This window comes from Eptatretus burgeri, chromosome 6 (genome assembly GCF_056783735.1).
Source record: "Eptatretus burgeri isolate ZD-2024b chromosome 6, Ebu_testis_v1, whole genome shotgun sequence".
Taxonomy (NCBI): Eukaryota; Metazoa; Chordata; class Myxini; order Myxiniformes; family Myxinidae; genus Eptatretus; species Eptatretus burgeri.
Genome location: NC_140966.1, coordinates 13721375 through 13747779, shown reverse-complemented (window position 1 = coordinate 13747779; position 26405 = coordinate 13721375). Strand labels below are relative to the sequence as shown.

General features: G+C 45.9%; 1 protein-coding gene across 6 annotated transcripts in view; it reads left to right on the top strand.

The window, feature by feature from the left end:
* The first annotated feature begins 808 nt into the window (after positions 1–808).
* Positions 809–26405, top strand: part of SYT12 (synaptotagmin 12) — a 154204-nt gene continuing 128607 nt past the window's right edge. For 2 of the 6 annotated variants that reach the window (XM_085884093.1, XM_085884091.1), the window contains exon 1: positions 24695–25044. In XM_085884093.1, coding sequence (XP_085740219.1) covers position 25044 — 1 coding nt within the window. In that variant the 5' untranslated portion in view covers positions 24695–25043. Of the gene's footprint in view, positions 838–24692; positions 25049–26405 lie in introns of those variants that run through there. The other 4 variants (XM_085884090.1, XM_085884096.1, XM_085884094.1 and 1 more) reach the window with 4 other exon arrangements.

Below are 26405 nucleotides of genomic sequence, written 5' to 3'. Positions count from 1 at the left end.
CATTGAATTATGATGAATCCTCATTTCAGTTGTTGTTGGTTTGTCTGGATGTACTGTGAGTGTAAGCGACAGACATCTCAGTCTCATTTGACTCTGACAGGTCAGGAGATGTCACATAATTATTCTTCATTACCATGCCAGGCTTGTTCATGGATGATCCATCTTTCTGTTTACTCCTCAACAGGTCTTTGGGTGTATCTGGCAGCAAAGACTTCCCATGATCTGTAACTTCAGGAACAGCATCTTCCTCATCTTCCATTTGCACCAATTGGGTCACAATTTCTGTCTCCTCCAAAACACTTGACCTTGCGGATCGCTTCAAGTCCTTGTCGGCTGCGTCTTCAACGTCAGTTTGATCAGCAGTCCCTTTGTCTTCTGGTTCTGATTTTCTCTTCTGTGCTCTCTTCCCCTTCCCTGCCCTCACTGTCTGCCATTGATCTTCAGCAGAAGAAGGGCCAGGATGAGAAGACAACACAGAAGCTTCTGGATTGACACTTGTCTTTTCCTTAGGCTTGTCAAGGGACCGAGGAGTAGATACTTCTTTTAAGATAGTAGGGCAATCTGCTCTCATGTGAGTCTGCTCCTTTGCCTTACATACAAAACAACAAGGCTCATTAGTCATATAAAATATCTTGTAACTCTTCCCTTCAAAAGGAATAACAAAGGATCCCTCACATTCCGTGTCATTTCTCAACTCCATTGAGACCTGTTTTTTGAAAGACAGGATATGACGTTGGGCAGGCTCACGATAACCTTGAGACACAGGCCTGATAGGTGATCTTAGCACTCCCAATCGCTCCAGGAAAGGCAAAACTACATTATCGGCCATGAAAGGAGGTATGTTGGACAAGGTAATCTGTGTACCAAGACTCGAGAGCGGTTCAACTTGTACAAATAATCCTCCGACAACAATCCCTTTCTGTATCGCCTTATTTGCTTCAGCTTCGGATTTGTGGAAGAACACGGTCCTTCCATACATTTTCGAGGCAGAAACTATTGTCGATGGGCCAACAACATTAGCCGTTGCCTTTACATTTGCTTCCATTTGGATAGCTCGTCCCATCTCACATCTCACTCCATGTTTCCAGGTCAACGCGTCAAATGGATGTGTGGAGCCGCTCACACTTGCTTGGCCAGAACGGCTCGCAGCAACTCCAGCCCATTCACGATTCATAGGCATGTTTATAGTACCTCGATATATATTTTACAAACAAAACTATTCACGAAATAAAGGGCAGTGTAATTAACCTGAAGGAAAACAAACGTTTGATGTTAAGTTGTAGCTCATAATTCCAATTAAGCAATGGTACATCACGCAAAAACATTAATGCCTTGGCCCTTGATTGCCATTAATAGGATTAGAACTTGCAAACTAAATGCAATGACAATGTGTGGGCCTTTCCTTTAAGTTCACCGCAGTCTTGTCCTCAGCCCAGGCACTTCAACTCAGCAGCCACAAGAAATAGCCACGCACTGCGACATCATTACAAAACGTAGACACACACAAGCACACATGCTCACTCATATACGGCAACACTCATACACATCATTACAATCAGGGATCACACAGAATTTATACAACATGAATGTGAGCAATATTTTAATCATTCATTGACATTGTTGCTGGTTCAGTGAGTGACCCACAACTAGCACAGATGACTCACCGTCACACAGTACAGACAAGACAGGTCAATTGAAACTATTACTAACTAGCCACGTCAGCTCAGGAGTTCATAAATAATTGAAATAATATATTAACACTCCAGTACAGTAATATTTGATTATGCACAGTTAAAACTTGATTTAAAATTGAATTACATACCTGGTGTCTTGACTAGATACGTGTATCCGTCCGGGTATTGCACGTTCGGCCATTCCTTCGGATTGTCGATCCACGAATCACCGGGGTACTGGTGGGGGCAAGAATCAAGGCCAATTAACTGTATTTTGGCTCGACATCAGGCCGATGCATCACCTCACAAATGTTCTATATATTGATATGACATTGCAAACACTTGGGTGAACACGATGTATCAACAATTTATCTGAAATACATCGACAGAAAAAAAATAAAACAAATCACTCGGCTTTGCGTGCAAGTAAAACCACGATGTGCGTGAGTCTGCGATCGGTGCTGCGTTTGTTTTCCCCTTTGCCAACATGGCGGTCGCGTTACCAAGCGAAGTCACGTGACTGTGACGTATGTCCAACCTCAAGAATCAATAACGCCACAGTTCGGGCGTGGCAAACTAGCCCTACACGGGCGCGTCCACGCCCTGCAGCTAGGCCTCAACACAGAAGGTCTAATTAAACAATCAAAACACGAAATTAAAATAAACAAATGAACCAACTCGGTTCAGATAACCAAAAAACAAAACAAAAACTAATAGAACCGGAGTAGTATGACTATAATGATAAATAGTCGAAGCAACTTGAAGTAGTAGTAGTCATCATAGTAGTAATAGTGGTGGTAGTGGTAGTGCTAGTGGTGGTAGTAGAAGTAGTAGTAGTCGTTATCGTAGTACAGAGTACAAGGATTTTACTCGAGAATCACAGCATTATGCAGATAATGCTGAGAGGGGAATATCAAACGACCAAAGGCTAACAGAAGGCTTTTAAGACTGTTAGATACAGTGGCAGTAAAAAGTACTGCATTCACCCTCAACCAATAATGCCACGTTTACATGAATGATGTAGAAACAATTTTTCTAAATGAACTTTTTTATTCATAACTGAAGAGATCAAACTAAACATTTTTATAGTTAAAGGATGTTACATGTGAGGAATACCTGTAAAGAAACAAATACAAATCAAAATTCACTGGTTGAAAAAGTATTCGGCCCCTTCGGTCAGTACTTGGTAAAAGCACCTGTTCCAGCAATGACTGCTGAGTCTTTCTGGGTAGGATCTCTGCCAGCTTTGCACAGTGAGATGGTGAAATCTTCACTCATTCTTCACGTGAAAATGAATCCCGTTCTGCCAAGTTTGATGGGGATCGTCGATGGACTGCGATCTTCAATGTTGAATTGGTTCCGGGTTTGGCGCGTCGGCAGGTCTCCTTCACGGCTCTCTGCTGTCGATCTCAAAGTTAAGTTTCCGGTCATTATCTGTCCCGTTTTAACTGTTTTTTTCTCACCTACATGTTACTGTGTGTTCCTATTTTGTTTTTGTTTCAAAAATCGTGCTATTTTGTGAGATTTTGTCGACTTTGTCTTACCGGGTGCTTGAGGCCTACCCTTGAGGCCTACCCTTGAGGCTTGAGGCCTACCCTTGAGGCTTGAGGCCTACCCGTTCCCCTCGGTGTACGATCGTGTTTTGTTTTTTTCTCCCCATTACCTTCAATTTCCTTCTTCCCCGCTTTTCTAACGACCCCATCCCTCCCTCCAAACTAATCACTCTATTTTTTATCTTAAATAAAAAAATTTTTAAAAACACGCTACCTTTCTCCTTCATCATTTACGACTCTCGATTCTTCTTCTTCATCTCCTCTTCTTCTTCTCTTATTCTTCTTCGATTTTTTTCTACAACACTTCCATGACCTCATCTGTTGAAAACACTCTCAAACATTAATAATAATAAAAACGATCTCTTATAATGCTTCATCTTCCTCTCTCACACATGTGGTACTCTTTACTGTGTCATAATGCACTACTCTTCTATTTAAACAGACTGCTCTCATTTCGACCTTTCCTTCATACCTTGCCTAAAACGTCCAACTGTTACAGCGTTTCTTCTCTCCATTCTCTGAATTTGCCTTCATTGCATCCCTCAAGAATTGTGTTAAATCGCATCTCTGGCCTAAAACTTGAAAAAAAAACCCCAGTTTGCTATGAATGTTCACTTTCCATCAACCATTCTTTTTTTACAACTTCAGTGCCAACTCAACCCTCTCACCCCTCACTCTCACTCTCAAAGCAACCATCACCCTCTTCTCCCTCCAAGCCTCCCTCTCACCTCTCTCAAAAACTCCCCCCTCACCTTTCTCCCACCATTCATCCCCCTCACTCATCCTTCTCAAAGTTGCCCCCCCCCTCTCATCCACAAAGCTGCCTCCTTCTACTGCCCACTCACCTCCATCTCTTCACTCCTCAAATCCTCAACTGTCTTCTTCCCCCTCTCTTGTCCCCCCTCTCCCCCAATACCACAGAGCCTTTTCTCCTCCTCATCCGGCCCCCTCCCCTAGCTATTCTGCAATCCCCCACACTCTTTCAACAACTCTCCTTACCTCCCCCTCTCATCCCTTGTCCTACCCTCCCCCTCCCCCGCACCCCCTGCACCTAAGCCTCCTCTACCTCTTCATTAAAAGTGTGGACCTCAAATATCCGGGGCCTTCGCTCAAACCCTTCAGATCTTTCCATACAGGTTGCCACTGACAAAGCAGACATAATCTGCCGAACAGAAACTTTCCTCCCCCAAGACGTGTCTGATTCCCAAGTATCTCTCCCTGGTTACTCCCTCCTCCGGTATGACAGACCAAACCTCGTCCTGGTGGAGGAGTTGCTCTCTTCATCAAAGACTCTATTCCTCACTCTCCATGCACTGCCCTCACTCCCCCACACCCCCAGGAATACCTCTGGCTATGGCTTCCCCTTCCCTCCCACCTCATGTTTATATGTGTACTGTATTGTCCACCTAACAGTGATGACTCCATCAACACCTCACTATCCGAAAACATGGACCAACTTCTCTCTTCCTCATATGTGGTGACTTCAATTGTCATCATGCCAGTTGGCTAGGTGTGGGTACCTCTGTCATCTGTCATGGCACCTCAGCAGAAGCTTTCTGCGACCCATTGGGACTGACTCAATCGGTCAACTTCCTGACCCGGATCTCAACCAATGATAATCCATCTCTTCTGGATCTGATTTTGACAAATTTCCCTGACAATATCTGCTGTTCTTCCTCCGCTCCAATCGGTTCTTCTGACCACATCCTTGTCAAAGTGGACATCTCTCTGGCTATTATCAGAGAACCACCTCACCGCCGTCGAGTCTGGCATTTCACTCAAGCCGACTGGCAGGGTCTCCAAGCAGCCATCAAACTTATAGACTGGTCTCCTATCGCTACTTTCTCCAACATCAACTCATCCTGGGAATTCTTTCAAAGAAACTTCCTCTCCCTCATGCACAGATTTATCCCGTCTCGTCTTCAGTTGTCCTCCCCTTCCTCCCGCCCTTGGTTCGTTGAAGCTTGTGGCGAGGCAGTTGTCCTGAAACAACTTGCCTTTGCCTCGTGGAAAGCAAACCCAACTGAGGGTAATCTCAATTCCTTCCACAAAGCTCGGATCAAGTGTGTATCTACCCTCAGGAGAGCCAGAAAACAACATCTTTCTCATCTCAAGTCTGAACTCTCAAACCTCTCTCCCTCCTCCTAATCCTGGTGGCGTCTAATCAAATCTGTGTCTGGTGTATGTTCCCCCTCCATCCCCTCCCTTACCTCAAATGGCCGCACTGCTGATACCACACGTGAAAAAGCTGAATGCCTAAACTTGGTGTTTGCAGCTAAATCTTGTGTCCAAAACCCATAACTTTCTCTACCCACCTTACCCAGTCGCACCCAACTGTCGCTGGACTATGTGTCCTTTTCTCCTGACAAGGTGGAGAGCTTGCTGTCAAACCTCAACTTAGATTCTGCAATCGGTCCAGACGGCATCAGTCTACGTGTCCTAAAAACCTGCTCTTCTGCTCTTGCTCACCCTCTCTCTGTTCTAGTCACCCTCTCGTTTGCTCAAGGTCATCTGCCATCTGCTTGGAAATCTGCTCACATCACTGCCCTGCACAAAAAAGGTGCAAAAACAGATCCCTGCAACTACAGACCAATCAGCCTTCTCCCAATCATCAGCAAGGTTATGCAATCCATCATCGCTTCAGACATTAAATCCTTCCTCTTCTCCAAAGGCTTGATTTCCAATCATCAATTTGGTTTCAGACCAGGTCACTCTACCCTGGATATGCTGCTTCTGCTCTCCCAACAATGGATCCAGGTCCTTAATGCCAGACAGGAAATCCGAGCCGTATCCCTGGACCTATCACGTGCTTTTGACACAGTCTAGCACCTTGCTCTGCTCACCAAACTGTCTTCCTATGGCATCCAAGGCCTTCTCCACTCATGGCTCGCAGACTTCCTCTCCTGTCACAGTCGCCGTGTGGCCCTAAATGGAGTTCTTTCATCCCCTCTTCCTGTCCAGGCTGGAGTTCCTCAAGGTAGCGTTCTGGGCCCTGTTCTTTTTCTGGTTTTCATCAATGATCTCTCCGACTCTCTGGAAAATCCTCTATATCTCTTTGCTGATGACTCCACCCTCTGCCATACCATCAGTCATCCCTCAGACCGGCAAGCAGCAGCTTCTCTCACTGCAGATCTGGATAAAATCACAAACTGGTCCAAACACGTGGAACATGTCTTTCAATCCGGACAAATCTCACACTCTCACTATGTCTCTTCGAAAGGACCGTTTAGAACACCCCCCCCCCATCCACTTTCTCAACAATCCTCTGGAAGAAGTCCTTTCTTTCAAGCTTATAGGTCTTACAGTCTGCCATGACCTTTCCTAGGAAAGCCACATTTCAAACCTCGCCTCCAAAGCCAGTCGCCGACTGGGAATCCTCCGTCGTGCAAAGTCCTTCCTCAGCCCACCTGAGCTCCTGACCACTTACAAAGCTTTTGTCCACAGCTTGATGGAGTACTGCTCTCCCCTCTGGGCTGGTGCTCCTGCCTCCCACCTTTCTCGGCTTCACGCTGTAGAAACCAAGGCATTTCGGATCATTGGCATCTCCCGCAATGAAGCTGAGTCTTTGGGCCTCTCACTCAATCACCGCAGGTTGGTCGGTGGTCTTTCTGTCTTCTACCGTCTCCTCTCCAGCCTCGCCCCCCCCCCCCCGCTCTCTCTGCGATTTGTCCCACCACATTTCCACAGGGCGCTCAAGGTCCGCCAATAACCCCCTTCTGGTAAAACTACCAAAATCACGAATCACTGCTCAACTTCACTCTCATTCCTCTTTTTCCCTGCCTTTGGAATAAACTCCCTCACTCTATTCATTCCCATTCTTCCCTCCTGGCCTTCAAAACAGCTGTTCACCACCACCTCTTATCATCCCCTATCCAAATCCTCGATCTTTTCTACCCCCGTTAATCTACCCCAAACCCACCTCCTTCAAATTACCTGCTTTCCTTCCTGAAAGTCCGTGTAATGTCCATCTTCTATTCCCCATGTTCCCCGTCCCATCCCCATCACTTCCACAGATCTCTTAATGTCTCTGTTCCCCACTATTTTGTCCTTCCCACTCCCTCCCGTCTTGTCTCATGCCCCCCTTGATGTGCGTCGTGTGTTAGCTCTCACCAGAGCCTCGACAAGGTATACAAAAATATATATAAATATAAAAATATAAAAATAAATAAATATAGAAATATATAAATATATAAATCAATCAATCAATATCGAGTTAGTAAAACTAAGACTTTGAGCTCCACCACAGTCATCATGGTTCATCGTTATCAACTAAATGAAAGGTAATAATGGTGTACGAAATGAAAGGTAACAAAAAAAAAACAAGTCTCGCCATAAATGTTCAATTCGATTCAAGTCAGGACTTTGACTGATCCACTCAAGAACATTTATTTTGTTCTTCTTCAGCCACTCCAGTGTGGCTTTAGCTTTGTGCTTCAGATCATTGTCCTGCTAAAATGTGAATCTCCAATCCAGTTTAAGATTCATGGCTGACTCAAGCGTGTTTTCATCAAGGATTCCTCTCTACTTTGCACCGTCCATTGTCCCTTTTATCCTGACAAGCTTGCCATTCCCTGCTGATGAAAAGCAGCCCCATAACATGATGCTGCCACAATCATGCTTCACACTAAGGATGCAGTGTTCAGCTTTCACCAGACATAACACTTTGGATTTAGACCAAAAGGTTTAATTTTTGCCTTTTGACCACAAAACTTTTCTCCACATGCCTGCGGTATCATTAAGATGCTTTTTCACAAACTCCATACGAGCTTTTAAATGCGTCTTTTGCATTGATGGCTTCTTTCTTGCCACCTGTCCATAGAGGCCAGCTTTGTGAAGGGAATGGGATATTGTTGATTGATGAACACTGACCCCTATTTCCGACATGGAGCCTTGCAGATCTTTCAAAGTCATTGCTGGATTTACAGTGACATCCCGAACCAGTTTCCTGCTTGCCTGGCTGCTGAGTTTGGATGGGCAACCTGATCTGGGTCGAGTCTGGGTGATATGATATGTCTTCTACTTCTTAATAATGCATTTTGTCGTACTCAAAGGGCTAATGAGTGACTTTGAAATCTTCTTATAACCCTCTCCTGAACGGTGTTTCTCCATCACTTAATGTCTGACCTCTTTGGAAAGCTCCTTGGTCTTCATGTTTGTCTTGTTGGTTGACCAAGTGAGTTGCACCTTTAAACGCTTGAGATAAGTGTGGGAGCTTAATTTTTAAGTTAAACCTCTAATTACATACAGGTGAAATCTATTACACTTATTTTATAACCTTTCAAACAAATAATTTGCTCCTGAAGTGATGTAAGGTTAATGAGACAAAGGGTTTGAATATTTATGCAACTGAGAATCATCTGATTTTCTCTGTTTATCGAATTTATTCACATTTTATCTGTAATTTTTAGCTTTATCACTTTGGAGTGGTTTCTGAAGGTGTGTGTGTATATATATATATATATATATATATATATATATATATATATATATATATATATATATATATATATATATATATATATATATATATATATATATATATATATATATATATATATATATATATATATATATATATATAATACCAAGCTTGCACACTAAATACTCGGCTCGCTGTCGCACGATCCCTATGAAATTGCTGTGGCACTTTGCGGACATGCCGACAATGTTTGCGAAGTCTTGGCGTTCCATAGTACCACTTGCATTTTGCACAATGCGTATTTTTGTCATTCCCCGTTTACGGTCTGTCGTCTGCTACCAGCTATGTTGTACTGCTATCCCGTGCATGTGCACGGGTATCGCCAGTATACATATATAGCTCGGTCTAAGAGTGCATCCATCCTTTCTTCTATCCTCCGTCCCTCCCTCCGTCCGTCCGCCCATCCAGCCGTGTGACTATATGTCTATTACTGAGTACAATTGGAATGTACTCTTCGACCCTTTAGACTGTGGAGACCCCTTAGACCTTTGAAGGTCCTCTAAGACCCTGAGGACCCTTGAGATGCAAAAGACTCTGAAGACCCTTAAATACCCAGAAGACACAAAAGACCCCAAGGACTCCGAAGACCCAAGATATTCTGAAGATCCAAATGTCACTGAAGACCAAAAAAGACCCTGAAAGCTGAAAAATCCCAAAAGTCCCGAAAGTCCCAAAAGACCCTGAAGACCCAAAAGACACCCAGGAACCAAAAGACCCCAAAGGTCCTTCAGATCCCTGAGACCTTAACACCATTTAGACCCCTTATACCCTTCAGAGACAGATTAGACAGCTTAGATCTTTGACCATTTAGACCACTTGCACCTTCTTATATCACAAATTAAATTTCAAATAAATATAATATAATATCACCAATACTACAAACAAATTTGTAGAAAAGAAATGTTTGTATGGTGATTGGTGTAAATCATGATAACACAGAAAATATGACATCAATCTCTGCAATTACATGTGGAGAGGCGAGCGGAGCAAGCCAAATCACGCTAGTTAAGTTTGATTTGAAAGCATCATCAAATAAGCTCAGGTAACATCAAAATTTGAAAAGTTTGAAGGGGGGTGAATACTTTTGCAAGCCACTATACCTTTTGCAGGTGAATACTTTTGCAGGTAGGTATAATGGTATAATAAAGCATGGCTGTGTTTGGGTAGATGGTATTTCAGACAGTTTGCATTGACTAAAACAATGCAGCTAAAGAGAGCAGGCAAAAATTTTCCGTCAGGCTTCCAGTGAAAGCAAGGACATGGCTTTCCAGCTGTGACTCGAGCAAAGAAGTGATAACATCTGAGGTCCATTATTCAAAGCCTGCAATCCTCGATTGTGATCCTCAAGCAAAATTAAAGATTTCTCACTGCAGGTCAGAACCTTAATCATACTGAGCATAATGGGACATGCTGTTCACAGTGGCAGGTATTCCATAAAGAGATGATAAAAATCCAGACAAAGATCATAATCCATATTCTCAAATAACAAACATGCGTCTATTCCTCTGTGGCCAGAGGCCGACACACTATCCAGCCCATAATGAAGTCACTGACGCTAAACCTGTTTTTTTTTTAGTTTTTTTTTTATACATTTTGTGATATAATAATGGATGAAATAAGCAGGAGGTTGATCGTGGTATGCAAACTACCGTGGGAACTCCAAGGAAGGGTTAACACCTAAAACGTGAGTTTCTGCTTGCTTCCCACGATCATTAGTACACCTGGATCGTTATGTTGATTTCATCCAGTAAATTACTTGTGTCTTGCTTTTCCGTTTATTAATTTATTTTTTGGGGAATATATTTAATTATCTTATACAGAAGTCTAAACTCATGGAAAGTTAAACTGTAGAGGACAGCAGGTTTACAAACTTTAAAAAAAACCATAAAATGGGAACAGGCAGACAAAAGCATCACACATGACAGTGGGTGAGTGGTGGGATTGAAAGGGATAGGAGGTGGGGGAAAAACACATTTTAAAGAATTATAAGAAATACAGCTTTTCAAGAAATAGTGGTATGTGTAAACCCCTGATGGAGTGAAACATCACACCTGATCACCTGAGCATTAGTGCAGGTGACAATTTATGGTTGGTTGTGCCTTTACTCGAAGTATAAAGACCATTTTGCTGTGGCTTGGATACTAATTTACCTGAGGACATGATAAAAAGTACAGCACACATCATACAGAAACTTGGAGTTGATGCAATTAATATGTTGAAGAGGCAATTATGGAATGTCTATGATTGTTGCCAATTTCATAACCGTGGCACCCAACAGAGGGAGAGAGAGAGGGTGGGGGAAGAGAGAGAGAGGGGGTGGGGGAAGAGAGAGAGAGGGGGTGGGGGAAGAGAGAGAGAGAGAGAGGGGTGGGGGAAGAGAGAGAGAGAGGGGTGGAGGAAGAGAGAGAGAGGGGGTGGGGGAAGAGAGAGAGAGGGGGTGGGAGAAGAGAGAGAGAGAGAGGGGGTGGGGGAAGAGAGAGAGAGAGAGGGGGTGGGGAAGAGAGAGAGAGAGAGAGGGTGGGGGAAGAGAGAGAGAGAGAGTGGGGAAGAGAGAGAGAGCGGGGGTGGGGAAGAGAGAGAGAGGGGGTGGGGGAAGAGAGAGAGAGGGGGTGGGGGAAGAGAGAGAGAGGGGTGGGGGAAGAGAGAGAGAGGGGGTGGGGGAAGAGAGAGAGAGGGGGTGGGGGAAGAGAGAGAGAGGTGGGAGAAGAGAGAGAGAGAGAGGGGGTGGGAGAAGAGAGAGAGGGGGTGGGGGAAAAGAAAGAAAGAAAGAGATATATATATATATATATAGATAGAGATTTTTTTGCCTTTTATACATATAAATGTTACGGGAAAGGGTGGGGCCCCCAGTAGTGAAAAGTGTGATGGAAATTGCAACTTTGCTCTTGGTCCACCTTGGTAGGGTGGGGGTGTTGCAACCATGTGAGCCATTTTTCAATCTTATACAGTTGTAGCCTATTACTTAAACCTGTGTTAATCCACAACCCCCCACTCCCTCACCCACACCTTTGCCCATGGCAGAAGTAGTAAGGATTGCATTGTATGTGCACAAGGACATGTCGTTGTTGGTGGTGTGATACTCTGCCCAACGGGTAGGATATTCTGGGGCTTGGATACAAATTAATACAAGTGATGATTTTCAAACGCTGATTCCAAGTTCTCCTGAATGGACAGTCCAGTAGGACATACCCTCAACAATGGAGTTCGTCAAACCGCTGTCCGAGTACCACTCCTGTTCAACGTGTACACATAAGACTTCGGCTCCGAAGACAACAAGAACTAAATTTGCCTATTCTGATGATCTTGGCATCCTGTATGTAAGCAAGACCTTTGAGGAAGTTGAAGACACTCTCAATCGAAATGTGACAACAATTACCTGCTACTACCACCAATGGTGCCTACGTCTCATCGCTCAGAAAAACAGCTTGCTCTGTCTTCCATCTGCAGAATAGCAAGTCAAGGGAAAATCTGAAAGTCGAGCTGAACAACATCCCACTCACCTTCACCCACACACCAACCTAGCTTTACATGCAACTTGATCAGGGCCCCTGAGCTTCAGTCAGCATGCAGAAAAGGTAGCATTTAACATTGCTGCAAGAATCAACTTGATTCACAAACTATGTGATCATGACCAGGAAGTTGACTTCTCTACCTTCCAAACCTCAATACTTGCATTAGTGTACACCTTTCCAGAATACTGTCTCTGCCTGGGGCCGAAACCATCACACAAAGAAAGATGACATGCCACTCAACACGTATCTGAGAGCCATCAGTAGCAGTGGCCCAAGAACACTGACTACTGCCCAGTTTTTGCTGGCATTCACCCCCACCACATCATGTGTGTAGCTATTGCAAGACAGACAACTTTCAAAGTTTCTAACAACCAAGAACACCCACTACATAACAAATTCATGGAAGAATTGCCCCCTCAAAAATTGACAAAAGCCACAAGCCCTTCACTAGGAAAGCCGAACCTCACATCACTTCAGATGACGGACGCAGCAGATACACAGGAAAAATGAACCAGTAGCGAACGAACCAACCGGAATGCCATTAGCAATATCTCACCACCTCCACTAAACCCTAAGGATGTGACTTTGCTCCACTAAACTTTGCTCCGCTCAAATTGGCTCCGCATTGGTGTTGACCAGTTTAGCAGCAACAGGTTCACCTGGGGATTAGTGGAATCACCAAGATCGAATCAATCTGTCCTTGTTGCACACCCAACCTGTCCATCAAGTTTCATCTGAACACATCCATAACTTTTTGAGATATCGTGTTATCTATCGTTTTTGGCCCGATCACTCAATGGTGAGGAATCACTGAGAAAATTCTCAGATCCAGATCTGGACCTTCACCAAAATCCAAGCAAGCCTTCCTTGTCACACACCCAACCTGTCCACCAACTTGCATCTGAATCCATCAATAACTTGTGAAGATATCCTGCTCACAGACAGACAGACAGACAGACAAGGGTGAAAACATAACGTCCATCCTCCTTTGGGAGTGGAGGTAGTAATTCAGGCTTCTTTCTCATGTGCAGCTTTTAAATAGGCCAATCTCCACTTACTTATCCACAACCACACCCCACATGTAACTTTATTGTCAGGTCAGGCCAGATCAGATCTGTGACTTTCAATATGGACCATGTAAACCTGTACTAACCTATTCCATGGTCGGGTTGTCTGTGACTAAATCGTCTCCCCCACCAGGTTCCCTGGTGAGGAGGGTGTATGACATGGACACCCAGCAGGATTAAAAACAAAACCTGCCAAAGGGCAGAGGAGCTCCCTGTGAGCCAACGGCCATCCATATATAGTGCCCAACTGTGTCTGCAGATGTCCTTCTGCAGTTGGGTTACTTTTTTTAGGAGGTTGGTGGCAAGATTTGCACTTCAGCCACCGTAAAACCCTTCATTCCACAAAACACAAGAAAGCCAAAAAGAAAATTGAAAACGCAATGGGAAAACACCCTCCACAGGGCAGCTCTCCGGATGATGGGATTGGGGCAAAGCCTTCGGGACCCACAATCTTTGATAGGAGGAAAACCACTGGTTAACCTTCCTGCGTCAGATTGCGGTCGTGTATGTTGGGGGGGGGGGGGTGCTGAGGTGTCATCCACCAAAGGGTGGTCTCCTTGGGTTAACCTGAGGCGATCCCTTTGGCTGGGTGCCCGGAATGTCCTATCCCAAAGAGAGGATGATCACCTGTCTCTTTTATCATCTGAGCTCAAGCGTTTGAACATCGATATTGCAGCAAAGTCTGAGGTTCGAATAGTGGATAGTGGCGAGATCATGGTGGGTGGTTTCACTTACGACAGGTCTGGTCACGCTGATGGTTACCGTGCCCAAGGAGTTGCTGTAGCTGTGTCCAATTAGCTGACTCCAATGATAATTTAGGTAAGATCGGTAAATGAGCGTATTATGAGGCTGAGGATTCGTCACTCCTTGGGTGTCGTTTCCCTGGTCTCTCAATATGCTCCGACTGAGGCGAGTGATCTCTCTGTGAAGGACGCCTTCTATGCCACACTCCACTCTGGGGTTGATCAGTGACCCAGGCGATGTACTCTTCGAGTCTTGGGGGATTTCAATGCATCGACTGGAACTGATGGGGATGGTTATGAGACATGTGTTGGTCCCCATGGGTCTGGAAATGTGAACCAGAATAGCACTAAGTTCCTTGACTTTGCAAGAAGTCATGGACTTAGGGTGGCTGGTTCATGGTTTCAGTGCCCACAGGCTCATCGCTGGATTTGGAATTCCAACACTGGTGGGCTACCGGAACTGCAGGGTCTACCTGAGTGCTCAGTACCTCAAAACCGACCACAGGCTTGAAGTAGCTACTATACTCTGAAGTGGCAGTTTAAATCTGGGAGAATGGTACTATCCCAGTCATGGCTGGATGTTAGCAAGCTGAACGATGAGAGGGCAACTGAGGAGTTTGCAAACAGGCTGAGTGGACATTTTGGGCGTCTGGGTGTTTTGGGAGATCCTGAAGAGTTGTGGAGTGCCTTCAAGACTACCGTCCTTGATGTTGCCGGTGGATGTCTTGGAACTCACCGTAGGGTGAAGAAGAATTTGATCTCTCAATGAACACTGGATACCATTGACCAGAGTTGCAGGGTCAGGCTTTATGGCAGAGCTGAGTTGTTCAGGAAGTTGAGGCGTAAAACTGCACGTGCACCGAGGGTGGACAAGGAGGCCTATGTGCGAGGAATCTATGAGGGGGTAGAGCATCACCTGTGGACAGGTGATTCTCGTCCCGCTTACAGGGGAATTCGCGCATTGCGTTCATCCAAGCCCATCCCTCGGAGCACTGCAGTTAGAGCAGAGAGTGGTAGGCTTTTGACAGAGGAGTCTGAAGTGAAGGCCCGCTGGGCCGGTTACTTTGACCGGCTGTACCAGGCTGATCCCCAATCTGTCGAGTTGGATGTCAGGGGTGTTGCAATCCCAAATGCTGATCCTCCAATCAACTGTGGTCCACCTTCGTTTGTGGAAACACAGGCTGCGGTGAACCGGTTGAAATGGGGTAAAGCTCCAGGAATCTGTGGCATCCATGCTGTACTCGTGTCGTTGCATGCAGTTCTCTGCTGGAACACAGGCATCATCCCAACTGATTGGAAGAGTGGCCTTGTTGGCCCTCACTTGGAAAGGGAAGGGTGATCGCCAAGACTCTAACAATGACCGAGGAGTGACGCTGCTCTCAGTGGCAGGCAAGGTCGTTGCTTGGATAATTATTGACGGTTTGCCGCCATCTGCTTGAGCAACAGCATGCAAAGCAGTCAGGCTTTACACCAAAGAGGTTAACGATTGACCGTATCCTTGCCTTTCAGGTCCACACTGAATGCAGACGAGAGTTTTCGCAGGTGCTGCTTGCAGCTTATGTTGATCTCTGTAAAGCATTTGATTCAGTGAATCGGGATGCCCTCTGGAGGATTCTTAGTCTTCGTGGGGTGCCACTAAAACTGATCGATCTGATGTCTGAACTATACTCTGGTATTGAGAGTGCTGTGAAGTGTGGTGGTACCATCTCTGACTTATTTCCAGTTGTTACTGGAGTTTGTCAGGGGCGTGTACTGGCCCCCCACACTTTTCAGCGCTTGTATGGATTGGATTCTGGGGAGGATGTCGGAGAGATCAAGCTGCGGTGCATTGTTTGGGAATTTCAAGATCTCTGACCTTTATTTCGCAGATGATTTAGTCATCTTTGCGGAGACTCTGGATATCCTTTTGGGGGGCCTCGAGGTGCTGAATGAGCAGTCGGTGGCACTGGGATTACGGGTTGTTTGGGGTCAAAACTAAGATCCAAACTTTCATTGACATTCTGGATGCTGCTATCTTGTCTGTACCTCTTTTTGGTGAGGATGTTGAGGTCACAGAGAGATTCACTTACCTTGGCAGTGATATTCATGTCTCTGCTGGCTGTGAGTCAGAGGTCAACAGACATCTGGGTCAGGCTTGGAGAGTCATGGATTCACTGGATCATGGGGTGTGGCGCTGCCGGTACCTGTGCGGGAGGACAAAAGTCCGAGTCTTCAGGTTCTTGGTGCTTCCAGTCTTGCTCTATGGGTGTGAGTCTTGGACTCTGATCAGGGATCTGAGATGGAGACTTAATTTCTTTGGTACCAGGTCTCTTCGGAGAATCCTTGGCTATCGCTGGTTGGATTTTGTGTCCAATGAGCGGTTGCTGAGAGAGACTCAAAAGAGATTTTTTTTACCTGCACAGTCCATGAGCATCAGCTGCGGCTGTATGTACATGTGGCTCGTTTTCCTGACACTGATCCTGCTCACCAGATTCTCTCAGTGAGGGAGTCTCGTGAGTGGAGGAGGCCAATGGGCCGACTACGTGCCTCTTGGTTGCAGCAGGTTGATCAGCATCTCAATGAGATGGGGATAGGCCAGGCATCTGACTGGGGGATGGCCAGACAGAGGCCCCTGGAGTACTGGCAGAAAGTGGACACAGTGACGCGCTGCTCTGGCGCATGCTCCCATACCTGACCTTACCTCTTCGGAGAGACCTTGGCTATCGCTGGTCGGACTTTGTGTCCAACGAGCGGTTGCTGAGTGAGACTCAAATGAGATTTGTTACCTGCACAGTCTATGAGCGTCAGCTGCGGCTGTATTGGACGTGTGGCTCGTTTTCCTGACACTGATCCTGCTCACCAGATTCTCTCAGTGAGGGAGTCTCGTGAGTGGAGGAGGCCAATGGGCCGACCATGTGCCTCGTGGTTGGTTGCAGCAGGTTGATCGGCATCTCAAGGAGGTGAGGATGGGCCAGGCATCTGCCTCGGGGATGGCTAGACAGAGGTCCCTGGAGTACCTTCGGAAAGTGGACGCAGCGACGCGCCGCTCTGTCGCATGCTCCCATACCTGACCTGATCTGACCTGACACCCCATGTGTTTGCACTCCCCGTACATGTGACAATAACTGGGGAGCGAGAGTTCACACACCGAGTGCACATGACGATAACTTTTCGAGTGAGATTTCATGAGACAGTCATTGAACACCCATGATTGTAAACAAACTTTTTTGGGAGGTAATGGAATTTATAAGAACGATGAAATGGAGGTGGATTCCAATAGCAACGAGAGAGTTCATAGAACACAATGCCCTGCACAATGTTCAAGAATATTTTTTACGTCAATGAAAATAAAACAATGATTTAAAAGTTAGTTTAAAAAAATTCTGGAAGTTTAGTGCTATTGAAGCAGTCTTATACATCACACCACCCTTAAACACCACCCTTACATGCCACACTATTTAACATGTCAAAGTACTGCGAAACAGAAGGGTTTTGGAAGTGACAAGAAGGCAATTTGTGTTCTCCATTGTTCAAGTATAGAATTCAATTTAAATAAAATAAAGAATTCATATGAATAAATAAATTCCATAATTTACAACTGTTGACGCAGTGTCGATTACATAACCCTGTCTAACCTGTAACATTAGTTATTCATGCCTGTTGTATGTCCTTCAATGAATTCGTTAAAATCAGTAAGTTTCCTGTTTACACAAGGTGAAGCAGGATTAAGAAATTCATTCACCTCTGTCCGTTTTTCTATCTGTCTATCTGCAAACGTCAGTTTATGATCACGGAACAACTTATTCAAATGGATTATTTTCTTTTGAACACGAATCGGAAAACAAACCTGCCGTTTTGCAGTACTTTGACTCTGAATTAATCCTGATCGCACGTGCGCAGAAAGCAGCGACATGACTTCACTCGATAGAAAAATCGAGTTGTCGACTTTTACTCACCGCTCAAGGTTGATGACTTTGTCCAGTCTGAGTGGGGTCCCATAAGCTGTTAGGCTTGAGTGCGGGTGAATACCGTCACGAGTTCAAAAAGAAGCAAGAAATGGCCTGATCACCAGTAGGCCAATCCGGCGTTGTGTCCAGGAAATAATATGATCCACTTTGTGACTCGGGTGTCATAAATGACCAGTGCCTGTAAGAATGAGCTGCTCGCTAAAAGGGGTTTGATGATAATAGTCCCCCAGTTGAAAGGAGCGAAGACCCATTGAAGATAAGGCCATGAACAACACGTGTGATATATAGCTCTGCGTGGTGGAGAGAGCGAAGCGCTGCTGAGAAAAGGGCCACAAACAGACATGTGGTACAAAACCCCATGAGCGAAGAGAAGAAATTCGTCGCTGAAGATAGAGCAGCGAATGCGGTTTAACTCCAATGAACTCCAGTAAACTATAGTTTAATCCCAGTAAAACTCAAGTCCGTGAGTCGTTTCCACGACGGTGTAAATAGTGAGCCGGCAGGCAAGGAAGCATCATCACACTCTCGTTAAAGCCTTCCTCTCCCATCGTCTCTTCAGAGAGAGAGAGAGAAAGAGAGAGAGAGGTACTCGAGCTTGGTTGTTGTGTTGGGCAAAATGATTGCTTAGAAACCAGATAAAAACCACGCCTACATTACTGCCATTGGTTGGACAAGTAAATGGACCAAATTAATGATGGAAAAGTACTAACAAGTTGGCACCAATGGAAAGTACACTTTTACTCTGTTTGCCTGCCTGACAGTGAAACAAGTTTGAAAATCATTCCAAACAGGAAACACTGTTTTGAGGACGTCATAAAGGACACAAAACAACAGGTACAGAAAACTGATGTAACGTGTTGGATAGGATGGTGTAATCGACACTGCATCGATGTCGGTACACGACTTTTACAATTTCTATTTTATTTCAAATTAACAAATACACCCGTCGCTTCGCTGATGTGAATATTGAGACAGGGGCAGGGGTGGGAGGGGAAAGGGAGCGAGGAAGGATTGAGGAAAGAGGGGCTAGGAATTGGGGGCGGGTGAGGAAGGGGGAAGAGCGATGAAAGGAGGGAGAGCAAGGCCTCACCACACGTCGCTATACACTACGGCAGGGGGGAGGAAGCGAAGAGGATGGTAGTAGGGAGGGGCAGGAGGTGTTCTGGACAGGCATTTGAGAGTGGTACTTGAGGGAAAGAGGAGGGGGGGTTGGGAGTGGTCTCCTTATGCCGGCATTAGTAAAGGATTGAACGAAATTGGGTGCATTAAAACAGCATGTTCAAACGGGTCACATTAAACACTGCACGGACACTACCCAGAGACGTCCGTGGGAGATGGAAGGGCTTTGGGAGGAGGTAAAGATGAGGTTAAGGGAAGGGAAGGAAGGACGTTTTCGTTCAATCGTCGAAAAAGCCGTGCCAGTATTCATGCCTTTATTTCATTCCCACAGATATGAGAAGCTCCAGAATCTCTTCAGCTGAGATGAATTGTAGAATTGATCTGAGTAGCAGTTCCAACTGCTAACAACAACAAAAAAGCTTTCATTTGTCCAATCCGTATATTCTTTGACACTCCTTTCTCTCCTTGACCTCTGGAGAGTTGTATGGTGGTGGAGGGAGTTTGGGATGAGGATAGCATGAGGGGAGGGGAAGAGAAGGCAGCATGAGGGGAGGGAAGGGAAGGCAGTGAGAGGGGAGGGGAAGGGAAGGCAGCGAGAGCGGAGGGGAGGGGAAGGGAAGGCAGCATGGGGAGAGGGGAAGGGAAGGCAGCATGGGGGGAGGGAGGGCAGGGCAGTGAGAGGGGACGGGGGGGCAGCATGGGGTAGGGGGAGGCAGCATGAGGAGGGGAGGCAGTGTGAGGGAAAGGGGAGGCAGCATGAGGGGAGTGAATGAGAAGGCATTGTGAGGGGAGGGAATGGGGTGGCAGCATGAGGGGAGGGAATGGGGAGGCAGTGTGAGGGGAGGGAATGGGGTGGGAGCATGAGGGGAGGGCATGGGAAGGCAGTGTGAGGGGAGGGAAAGGGAAGGCAGCATGTGGGGAGGGGAAGGGAAGGCGACATGGGGGAGGGGGAGGCAGCGGGAGGGGAAGGCAGCGTGGAAGGAGGGGAAGGCAGTGTGAGGGAAAGTGGAGGCAGCATGAGGGGAGGGAAGGGGAAGGCAGCGTGAGGGGAGGGAAGGCAGCATGATGATGTATGACTGCTTCAATCACGCTAAACTTCCGGAAGTTTTTTTTAAAACGATCTTTTAAGTCATTATTTTATTAAAATTGAAGTATATACTTGAACAATGCATCGGGTATTGTGTTGTAGGCACTCTCTAGTTGGTGATGTAACACACCCCAGGTATGGTCACCTTCCAGGAGCCAATCACAGTGCACCTAGCCTTACAGAGCCAATCAGTAGGGTCTTGTGACTTGTCGCCAAACCCCGCATGCGTGCTTTGTACATTTCTCGATGTATAGAATGAAAATGTTTTTGTCAAAATGAAATTTTTCTAACAGTGGGTTGACATGTAATGTGGGCGCAGACATATCTGTCGACCCATTCATGTCAAATTATATTTTATAGCTCTTGAGCCTGCATTGCCAGGTTGTACTGCAGCATAGCAAATTAATTGTTCGACTTTTCATCTAAGCACAGAAATTGGTACATATGTTGACTAATGTATTCTGAACAATTCTGGATATGGAGCCACTCGAGATTTTGCTTTGGTCAGCTTTGGCGGGCATTTTGGAAAATGGCCGCCATTCTACTTTAACAACATGGGATATCTGTCATTGTTATTCTCTTTGTGGGTTTCTCAGAGGTGATACACTCTGGATTTACAAAGGAAAACAATAGAAATGTCATTTGTGTTGATTTATTATATTTCCAACCATTGTATTGGGGAAAAATGGTCATTTTTATGGGAAAATCCATTTCCGCACACAGCATCAGTGACAGGTTCAGAAGTATTTTGTTGTGGTGGTGCCAATCCAAATGCCAATGAGGAGACACGTCACAATGAAGAAACACCGCGTGCACAGGAAGCATTTGCCAAAGATGTACAATCACTTGTGGCAGTCATTGAAGAGCTGGGGAATCCCTTCGAGGAGGATAGTCCAGATTTGCTGGTCCTAGACACCAAGGAGATTGCCGATCCTGCAGTGATTGAAACAGTTCGCACTGCCAAGCAGATTGGACAAGAACAGTTTCAGGCATACTCAAAGGATTGCCTCATCGACAGAACCAAGACTATCGACGAACTTATAAAGAGGAACAAACTCCCCCTCTTCGGAGCAGACAGAAGACCAAAAGCACCCAAAGGAAAGGAAGCATCTGTGAAGAATGATATGGCCTTATTTGCAAGGCTCTACATCGGCTGCCAGAACCACGATGGGAACCTGGACGAGTTCTTCCGTCATGAAAATCAAGCATGCCCTCCCGCGTTATCTGATGCAGGGAAGCTACACCTGGGTAGCAAAAGCGACTTGCTGGTGTGCCTTGAAGGCGTTGCTGAAGCTCAGTCTAATGCACCTGCTGTCACTTCTGTTGTCCTTGACGGCGCCGTCATCGTGCAGATGTTGAAGCCTGGCACTGCCAAGACATTTGAAGAATATGCTCACCAAGTCTTCATCCCATACATCGAGGGGCAGCTGTGTCGTGCTTCACGTCTCGACCTCGTTTGGGATAGCTACAAAGATGGCTCCTTGAAGACGGTGACAAGGGAGAAACGAGGAAAAGGGGTGTGACGGCGCGTGGTGAGCACCGCAGCCATACCAGGAAACTGGCAGAGTTTCCTACGTGTTGACGCAAACAAAGTGGAGCTCTTCACCTTCCTGTCCGATGTGCTGGTGCAGTCCTTCCATGACGAGGCAAAGGAGCTGGTAGTCACTGATGGTGAAGCAGTCATCTGCATTCCAAGGCAGGAAGATGAAAGCTCTCTGGCTCCATGCGGTCAAGAAGAGGCGGACACTCGCATCATGCTACATGTGGCCCATGCTGCAGAACATGACCACCGTCGGATTCAAGTTCGAACCGTAGACACCGACGTCATCCTCTTGGCGGTGATGGTAGCCATGGTCCGAGCTGAGCAACCAGCTCAACTCTCTTCCGATGAACAAAGCCTCTCACAACATGAACCAAGAACTCCGAGCCGAGCAACCAGCTCAACTCTCTTCCGATGAACAAAGCCTCTCACAACACAAACCAAGAACTCCGAGCCGAGCAACCAGCTCAACTATCTTCCGATGAACAAAGCCTCCCACCACACGAACCAAGAACTCCGAGCCGAGCAACCAGCTCAACTCTCTTCCGATGAACAAAGCCTCTCTCTCTTCGACGAACCAAGCCAGAGCCCAAAAAGCGAACCGAGCCAAGCAGAACCCCGAAGGTCTGCTGAAAAGCCAAGCTGAAGCAAAAAGCTCTCCAAAAAGCCTCCACCTCGCCAAGCAGAACCAAAGCTCACTGAACCAAAAGTCTCAACCCTCGCCAAGCAAGTGATGATCGAAATCTGCCTGGGTCACATGGAACTCGTTTCCAGAACTGACAGATTCTCTTGTGACCCTGACCACCACGCCAGTCAACATCCAGGATGACACAATGCACTGCATTGAAAGATTTGTGGTGCTCCTTTATGACCGCACCAGTCCATATACGCACGTCAACGATGCCAGAAAGAAACTCTTCGACAAGAGGAACTCCGTCCAGCGCATCCCACCTACATACGATGCTTTGGAACAGCATGTGAAGAGATCAGTCTTCCAGGGTGGCTATGTCTGGGGGCAGGTCTTGGTCCCTCAATCCGTGCTTCCATCACCAACAAGCTGGGGCTGGCGGCAAACAGAGGATGGGTCCTACGAACCGCTCTGGACCACACTCCCTGAGGCTTCAAAAAGCTGCTTCGACCTGGTGTCGTGCGGCTGCAAAAAAGGCTGTAGAAACTGCTGCAGATGCAATAAGGCTAATCTGCAATGCACTGGACTGTGTGCTTGTGAAGGAGAATGCCAGTAGACAGACGCAGTAGACACAGACTGAGATATCGGCCTCGCTGAGAATGTGCAAATGCAAAGTTGCATTGCTTGTAAAAGTGTTGACTTCTTGATCCAGAGCCAGTACACTTGAGCTCAGAAACTCATATTGTACTAGACTGATGTATGCATGTACCATGTGTCCTGGTAGAATGGTAGTAGACAGTAAACGGTAGACGCTTCAAAGTGAAGTGTGCAATAATTTGACTACATTTTCTGAGTTTGTCATTATCACGATTATCAGTTCCCTTTTCAAAATAGAGTAAAGTACGTAATCTATAATGCAATTTTTGTTGATTTCAAACCCATTGAATGTGATGAATATCATTTGACTCTTGTTCTCCAGGCAATAATGGGTACTTTTCAGCGAAAAGTTTCAGGAGAGCAGCAATTTACAAATCAAATAATGCCTTTTTTTACCGAAAATACTGGCTCATAATATTTGAATACGCCTTTTCATGGTCAATTTACTGAATTTTACACTAACCTTATATCTACCACCAATACAATAAGAAAATAAGAGCATATAGCCAATTTTGCTAAAGTAGAATGGCGGCCATTTTGGAAAATGGTCGCCGAAGCTGACCAAGGCACAATCTCGGGTGGCTCCATATCTAGAATTGTTCGGAATGGGGTGGCATTATTCATTATACATTATTCTACATGTGTACAAATTTTGGTGCTTTTATGCAAATTTGAACAATTGATCTGAAATATCAGACTATGCTGCTGGACTAAGGTCTTTTGCAATCAATATGGTACCATTTTCAACTTTATGTGACAAGTGGTTTGGGAGGAGATGCAAAACTGACACACAGATATTGGATCTCATTATATAGAACCGGAAAACAGAAAAAGTCAAATGGACAACATAAATATTATATTTCTAACTTGTAGTATTGATTGCCGGTGAAGGCATCTTCTTCTTTTTTTCATGTGCAGCATAAGGCTGTAGGGTGGCATCACTGGTGAAGAGTGTGGCAATGCCACTTCTGCAGTGACCCCTGCTGGTTAGGGCAGGAATTTGTTATTTGGCCATGGTGCCGACGATAGCTCGCCGACTCTTTATCAAGGACACTATGGAATCTTCAATGGCCACTGTCAAATGCTGGCAGACAGAACGCACTTTTAACGTCCATCCAAGGGACGGCACACACATTGATGAATCACCCGACCGAGGAAACTCCGAGATGACAGTTTACAGCTGTGTCCGGATTCAAACCCAGGCTAAACAGCTTTGAGGCAAGTGTGTGCACTTCTGGGTCCTCCTGCCAGCCCGGTGAAATAATCGAATCAACGACGTCCAGAGTTTCGTGCCATCTCAGTGCATTATCACAAAATATATACACAGCTCCAAAAAGTCGGACAAAAAGAGGGAGTTTTAGGCAATTAGGGAGAGGAGAGCGCATCAAGGACTTGTGTGTGTGTGTGTGTGTGTGTGTGTGTGTGTGTGCGGGAGGATGTCTGGGTGTGTATGTAATCTACAGGACACACTGCGGATGGCGATTGTCTATGCAGAGGAGTAGTCGGTAGCGTTTGGGGTGCAGAGGTCTTTGGAATTGGTGGAATGGACTTAGATCGTGGATGGGTGGGGAAGGGAAGGAGCACGGGGGTCGATGGGACAATAAGATTGGGTGCGGGACAAAAGAGGAGGGGAGAGAGAGAGAGAGGTAGGTAGAGAGAGGTAGGTAGGGAGAGGAAGGGAGAGGAAGAGAGAGGAAGAGAGAGGTACGAAGTGGGAGGAGGCAAAGGATGCGGCGATGTGAAGGGGGTGGGGGAAGCAGTGCAGAGGTGCATGGTTCACGGAGCGCGCGCCAAGCTCCACGAGCCAATGGGACCCGAGCCCGGTACGAGGTGCACGAACTCGAGTGGAGCGCGCGCGCCGAGCCAGAACGTGCGGACACCGGCTCGACATCCGGACCGAAGCGATGACCTCGATGGAGCAGCACGGCTCGGTGGTTCATGGAGAGCTCTCCGTAGTCACTGCTTCGTTGTGACGGACTGGGCTACCGGATCGCCAGAAGGCCGTTTTAATGCCATATAGAACGAACGGCAGTACCAAAGTGAGTAAGTACTGTATATCGTAACACACACACATATGTATGTATATATATATATGTATATATAAATATATACATAAATATATATATATATATATATATATATATATATATATGTATGTATATATATATATGTATATATAAATATATACATAAATATATATATATATATATATATATATATATATATATATGTAAATAAGTTGCATGGATACTCAGACATCTTCCAAACGTTTTCACCAAATTAATTGGTCATTCTGGCACATTCCACACGACAAGTTACTGCAACCTGCAATACATACACATCGACATGTCGCGTCCACACAACAGCGCGTTCAGTGTATACATCTGCAGGTGCACGTACACCCCGTCTATGTACGTTCAAGTGAAAACCATGTACGTGCCTTTAAACTTCAACTTCACAACATGAGCGGATGGGTTGTGCGTTGTGGCCTCAACTGAACGCACGCTCGTCGCGTTTCGGTCTGAGGACTCTGAGCTCGATGATGCTGCATCCCATCTGAGTTCCTTGATGAGGATTAAATCCGATTGGAAATTGCAAATGGTTCTGGTATTCGAGCGGTTGATACTGAATTTGGAACAGGCCTTCTGACGAGGTGTTAAGCCGGCTGTCTCGGTTACAAGTATGCTAACTTTTAAAGGATTACTATTTAAATGTTCACTACACACTGTAACTGCAAACATCCGTTTAAGTTTCAATAATACTGTAATTATTAAATTCGTAGATTCAGCAAAATCTCCCGCCATGATGCCGAACTACGATGACTGTTGCCCTCACATCACAGATATGTCGATGACCTGTTCGGTTTTTTTTGTACCAAATCTTTATGGTCTTGCTCCATCTGCTCTCTTACCCGTCTGACCATCCCCAACAACTCCAGGATCCACGCATTCGTCCAATGACCCTGGTTAAGCTCACAAAATCCAGTCTCAATGGACGCCTCCACCCGAGTCTCCTGTTTGTTTGTACAACTGCCTTGAGAGACGATGCCTGGTGTTGGCTTAATGGTTACGGTGGTGGGCTTTGGATCCTTGGGTCCTGAGTTCAAATCTCGCTCGGCTGTTGAATTAATACCAGGTGGGGTTAACTCGGCCTGTCATCCTTCCGAGGTCGGTAAAATGAGTGCCAGCTTGCTGGTATACTGTGTCGGAGTGGCGACCCGTCCAGGATTGTGCCAAATAGCCAAGGAGACTGCTTAAGCAGCACCAACGCACTGCACAGAGTATGGTCCCAATCTCCTCTCCTCCTTGAGAGACTTCAATTTCAATCCACCCTCCAGGGCTTCAAGCAAATGTTACACCACCATCTTATGTTATGCTACATTCCCAACCACAGTCTTTAT